Source organism: Buceros rhinoceros, unplaced genomic scaffold (genome assembly GCF_000710305.1).
Source record: "Buceros rhinoceros silvestris isolate BGI_N320 unplaced genomic scaffold, ASM71030v1 scaffold14083, whole genome shotgun sequence".
Lineage (NCBI taxonomy): Eukaryota > Metazoa > Chordata > Aves > Bucerotiformes > Bucerotidae > Buceros > Buceros rhinoceros.
This window is the reverse complement of record NW_010403123.1, coordinates 43,309-49,483: the sequence shown is the minus strand read 5'-3', so window position 1 is coordinate 49,483 and position 6,175 is coordinate 43,309. Positions and strand designations below refer to the sequence as shown.

The 6,175-nt window shown below is 45.4% G+C and overlaps 1 protein-coding gene across 1 annotated transcript in view; it reads right to left on the bottom strand.

Annotated features, from left to right (window-relative positions):
• Nucleotides 1-2,391: 2,391 nt before the first annotated feature.
• NUP210 (nucleoporin 210kDa) overlaps nucleotides 2,392-6,175 on the bottom strand; it is a gene marked incomplete at both ends in the record, with an annotated part of 40,395 nt that continues 36,611 nt past the window's right edge. Inside the window, 4 exons of the mRNA XM_010132894.1 lie at nucleotides 2,392-2,475; nucleotides 2,631-2,726; nucleotides 3,250-3,469; nucleotides 5,326-5,576. Of these exons, the coding sequence (XP_010131196.1) occupies nucleotides 2,392-2,475; nucleotides 2,631-2,726; nucleotides 3,250-3,469; nucleotides 5,326-5,576 (651 nt within the window). The remainder of the gene's footprint in view (nucleotides 2,476-2,630; nucleotides 2,727-3,249; nucleotides 3,470-5,325; nucleotides 5,577-6,175) is intronic.

Here is a 6,175-nt window from a genome sequence, read left to right as displayed (position 1 = left end):
AGCAGGAATTGAAGAGGCTTAGTGAAAACCGGGGAAAGCCCCTGACAACAAATACTGGGTGAAAAATTGTTACAAAAGTGAAAATGAGTGTAAAACAGTGACTGCAAATACTGAGGGGCTGCAGGGGGTCAAGTACAAATTTAGAGCCTAGTGCTAAATTCTGAATAGCCAAAACACGAGTTCATCAACAACATTGTATAGGAATCGTACAAACTTTATTAAATAACACAGATCCAAATGAGTATTATTTACACCCAAACAGTCAACTTTAGGTAGTACTAGCACATAAGGCACAGCTTCTCCAAACTAGCCAGGAAGTTACACAAGACTCAGTGGACCCCCACGGAACAACATTGCAGGGAACCCGAACTGCAGGCCGTAAACTGTGTCCCTGTGCCACCCCGCTGGCTGTTTCACTATGTTCCCCTGACTGCCTCACTTCCGTTATGGTCCTTTGCAGAGGTCAGGCAGCCGGAATATTATTCACAATTAAAATGTGATACTTGTTCTGTGTCAACAGAGCCCTTATCTGATGGCTGCAAAATACCGCGTATGGATTCACAGGTACTGCCATTACCATTACAATCCTCAAAAGAAAGGATTCCAACTGAAACACCTTTTTTTTTTTGTATTCTCAGGGAAGTATTTTAGGACTAAAAATCAGAACCAAGTTTCTCTTTTCATCTGTTTAAAGTCCACTTGGAGGAAAGTTCATGTCAGTGAACCTTACCTTGCTGTTTAGAAAGCAAAATATACCTGAGTGCACAGTCACCACCTGCCTGGGGCAGCAGAGAATTTTGATGGACCCGCAACTGTGCATTTTGTATCTGTGTGTCTTAGAGAAAAAAAAAAAAAGTCAGCCACCCATCCCACCCCCCCGTAATACTGACACAGTTAAACGGTACGGTGCCTTTTACAGACTGACACGAGCACTTATTAACAGGAAATTACGGTACAAATATCCCAAAGTCGGGACATACCGGTAACATCTTGCTCTATCATTTAAATGAGGGTCCTGGTGTGGCTGTGTCAGTTTGTACGGACACAAGCAGATCGAGCCAACTGCAAAGGTCACTCATTGCCACTGTGAAGCAAGCCACTACGTTCCAGCGCACCCGGCAACCAGTGGGAATGAAAGGAGGCTCAGTTTCCAGCAAGGTACTGGGTGTGAAATGACCTATATGTGCTCTATTTGTACCAGATCACGGGAAGATAATTGCCATCAATTACAAATATTTACTACCAGAAGAACAGGCCTTCTAGAAGGCACAAGCTTTCACATTCCCAGGCCAAAGTGCTTACAGTAACAGGAAATACAGCAGCTGTACCCAAAGGAAGCCACAGTTACGTTGTTCTTTTCTGTTGTTAAAAAAAAAAAAAAACAACATACATAAAACAAAACCTCCAAATATTCACAGTTGTTCCAGCATTCCTAATGTTAAAACAGCAAAGTATGGTGAGGAATCACATTGTAAGGCTAAACATAAGAACATTTACCAGTGCAAGTACATTCCTGAGTCTTTGGAACTCAAAACAAAAAAACTAGTTCTTTGAAATATATTTTTGGCTCATACTTTACATGTTTTTCTATATCCCTTTTTAAAAAAGTTCATTAAAAAGAAATTGAATTTTTTACAAAAAGCAAATAAACTTTTAGCACTATCACTTAACTTCTTAAGCACTAGGCTTAACTTCTAGTCACTTGAAGAGTGCAAGAAAGTTCGCTCAGCGTAAACACTGCTTCTGTCCAGTCGTCCTTACGAGCTGAGCATAAAACAGCAGATAAAATAAGCGGAGAACTGAAGCGCTGACATAAAAAAAAAACCCAAACTCAAAGCGCTCTAAATACAGAAACAAACAATTATGAAGCTAGTTGCATTCTAGAGATGACTTGAATTCCATCAAAACTGTGGAAGTTCTTCAGTTCGCTACTGTTCAAGGAACTGATTTTTTTTAAATTTTTGTTTTTATTTTGCAGCCCTAGTGCATGGAGTCTGGCTGTCTCTAACGTGAGCCATAACCAGTGCTCCAGAGCGAGGTCGATGGACTTCGTTGCCTGCTGGAGAACTGATAGCCTGGGGAAGGCACAGGTGATCCAAGGAAACCTAAACCACAGGGGAAAAGCAGAAAAAAACCAATCACAGGCAGGACTGGTACAAGAAGGGAGAAAAACAACTGCTCTTGATCATCTGCAGGAAGAAGCGAGTCTAATGATCTACAGAGAAATAACCCCTTTAGCTTGCTGCCTACTTCCCTGTTTCTGAGAGTCTGATTCTGCAACGCTGCAAATAGGTAAAATTGGGAATAAATATGAAAAAAATAGATAAACATGACTGCAAGATCAAAAGCCAGATGTAGCAATTAATTTCTAAGGGGGTAACTGCTGCTTACTGTTATGGCTGTGCTGAGGAGTTGTCCTTGGGGTAAACGCTGGGTGACTGTGCTGTTCTTTCGGGGAGAAAATGGCATGACAGGCTGCAAGACATGGTAAAAAAAATAAACCAGAACGCCAAAAAACAAACAAAAAACCCAACAATGAAATTGAAAGTCACATGGAAATTATTCCTGTGCATCTTACAGCCGTAAGAAGTGATGGACAAAAATACTTTAGCCATCTTTCCTTCTCTTACCTATAAGCATCACAGCTGACCCTGCTAGCAGTGCAAAGAGCGTGAAGAACGTCACTGGGTAGAAACTGAGAAAGTGCTGGAACAGACCGGCTCCATCTGCAGAATTGATTAAGAGGAGACAATACCGAGTTAAAAGAGCATCAGCTTCAGGAGCTAACAGTTTTTAAACTGAAATAGCCAAAAGAAGGTTCCTATTTATAACAAATTAGAGTAATCGACTCAGTCTTTGATTCTAGTGACTATTTCCAGTGCAGCCTTCAAAATTTGCCAGTTTGCTTCAGACAGCGAGACACGAGGTCTCATGCGTGTTCTTCATATTCTCAGCCCTGAAATGCTCATCAAAATAACATTCGTGCTTGAGATAAACAAAATAAGAGCAAAAAAAGTTACTCTGACACTTTAGCACTGGGATATTTATGCCAACTTCGAGTATTTTGGGCTGACCCCAAAGGACAATATGTTCAGCTCCAGTCATAATGACCAACTGTCTTCAGGTCTTCTGGTCACAGGGACCAGCTTAACGTCAGCTCAGACGTGAACACACCACATTTCATAACCTCCGGAACATTACTGGAGTTAGAGGCTTATTCTGGCCTGTGAAGTCTTGAGATCAACTTACGTTTCACTGGAGCGCTGGTTCTGTCAGCCAAGTAAATCACTGTCACTGGGATAGTGATCGACTGGTCAGTCAAAGGACTGGAGACAGTTAGGGTGGTTGATAAGGATCCTTGGTTCGACACTCTTGGCTCAGACAGACTAACATTGTAGACTACGTAACTGGGCAGCCCATACGATTTCTCCTTCTCAAATGCCTTCACTGTTGGTGACCCACATTTCACCTGCCAAGGAAAAAAACCTTGAACAGACTGCTTGAGAAAGAACAGTACATCCTCAGCTTCCAGGCCACATGTCGGAAGTGTGACAGTGACACTGGGTCCCAGAACACCCTCTTAGGGAAGCTTAGGAGGTGGGGTTGGATGAGTGGACAGTGAAGTGGATCAAGAACTGGCTGAACAGCACAACTCAGAGGGTTGTGATACGCGGCACAGAGACTAGCTGGAGGCCTGTTGCTAGAGGTGTTCCTCAGTGGTTAGGACTGGGTCCAGTCTTGTTCAACAGATTCGTCAGTGATCTGGATGAAGGGATGGAGTGTCCCCTCAGCCAGTTTGCTGATGATACAGAACTGGGAGGAGTGGCTGACACACTGTCAGGCTGTGCTGGCATTCAGTGAGACCTGGACAGGCTGGAGAGTTGGGTGAAGAGGAACCGGACTGGGTTCAACAAGGGCAAGTGTGGGGTCCTCACCCTGGGGAGGAATAACCCCCTGCACCAGTACAGGTGAGGGGTGACCTGCTGGAAGGCAGCTCCATGGAAAAGAAACTGGGAGTGCTGGTGAAAAGCAAGTTCACCATGAGCCAGCAATGGACCCTCGTGGCTAAGAAAGCCAATGGTTTCCTGGGATGCACTGAGAAAAGTGTGACCAGCAGGTCAAGGGAGGTTCTCCTCCCCCTCTACTCTGCCCTGGTGAGGCCACAAATGGAGTACAGTGTCCTGTTCTGGGCTCCCCAGTTCAACAGAGTCAGGGAACTACAGGGAACTACTGGAGAGAGTCCAGTGGAGGCTACGAGGATGCTGAGGGGGCTGGAGCATCTCTGTGCCGAGGAGAGGCTGAGAGCCCTGGGGTTGTTCAGCTGGAGAAGAGCAGCCTGAGAGGGGACCTCATCAACACTGATCAATAGCTAAAGGGGGATCAGGAAGATGGGGCCAGATTCTGCCCAGTGGTGCCCAGAGACAGGACAGGGCCAATGGGTACATCCTGGAACCCAGAAGTTCCACCTGACCATGAGGAGAAGCTTCTTTGCTATGAGGGTGATGGAACCCTGGCCCAGGCTGCCCAGAGAGGTTGTGGAGTTTCCTTCTTTGGAGACATTCCAAACCTGCCTGGAAGCCAGGCTGGTCAACCTGCTGTGGGGGAGCCTGCTCTAACAGGGGGTTGGGCCTGGATGATCCCCCACGGTCACTTTCAACCCCCACCAGTCTGGGATTCTGTAACAGCACCGGCTGGCCAGAGAGGGTGTGGAGTTGCCTTCTTTGGAGACAATCCAACCCCGCCTGGACGCCAGGCTGGTCAACCTGCTGTGGGGGAGCCTGCTCTAACAGGGGGTTGGGCCTGGATGATCCCCCACGGTCACTTTCAACCCCCACCAGTCTGGGATTCTGTAACATGTTATTTCAAAGAAACACAGAGCAACTCACCCTGCATCAGAAGTGAGTTAGGCTCAGTTGTAACTTTACAGTGACACCTGCAGCACTTCACCCTGTTTATTGCTAAGGTTGCCCCATCAACTGCTGCTTCTGTGAGTCTGGACTAACCCCTTAGAAGCAAAAATCAAAGCTTCCCTCACTGGGCTACATATGAGCAGTCAAACAAAGAAGTGGGCAAGAACCTGCCCCTGCCACAAGGGATTGGGCAGACTTTGTCCTTCCCCACCAGCGAGCTGGTTAACTGATCCGAGGGGGGCCTGGCACATTTCTACAATCCCAAAACAAGTGACAACTGAGCATGTACTTCCAAATCACCTCAGGAGCAACCTTGACATGGTAAAGGTGGCAGAGAACACCTTTGGTTAGAAAGCTGCATGTAACAGTTCCAAACACTTTCAACTGCGTTGTGATACTGTCCAGCAATACTCACCTCCAGGGTATCAAGAATTTTGGTGGCACCAAATATTTTCACCTCAGAGCTTGTGTAATGGTTGCTTAAAAACATTTCTGTTTGGTCAGCATAAAACCCGGGGTTGAATGGCACCTCAGCGCTGATCTGCTCCCCAGAGAAGTGGCCACCTTGGATCGAAGCTGTAACTCTGAGGGCAGTTTTACTCATGCTGAGGTGCTTCAGCTGCTGGTCGGTCAGTCTGTGCATTGTGATGGAGCAGGTGTAATGTCCTACAGAAACAAAAGCACCGACTGTTAGTTGCTCATCTTTAGGGTTTTTTTTTTCTCCACGTAGAGTGAGATTTCTGTGACATCTTTAGAGAAGAGAGAAAAAAAGGTGATAAAATTCAACAAACAGTGAGATGAAGAGTGTGTGAGTGAGTGGGACAGTGTATCTGCTGGTCCAAGCATCACAATCCCAGTACTGAAAGAACAGAAGGTTTTTCTTGTCCCAAACTAAACATCAGGATGGCAACACTGGAGTGGCAGTTTTAACAGGCCAGTGAGACTCGAGTCCACTTTGAATACAGCATTTATGCTAATATTGATAGAAAAGCTTTACTGGAAACAAAACACAACATCCTATTCCATATTCTCCTCCCCTAATGTTAAAATTTTATAAGTTACCACCAGCAGCATCAATTCTGTGGAGACATGGTGTATTATTTATAAAAGCTTCTTTAAAGGTTAGATAATTCACCATGCTTCTGTGCTCTTGCGGGATGTATTTGTCTATTAACAGTGATAAAGGTAGTACAAAATGCCCTCAGTGTGGAAGACACACAGTGTAAGTAACAAGCAGAACTTGCTAGGTACACGTTTTCCCCTTA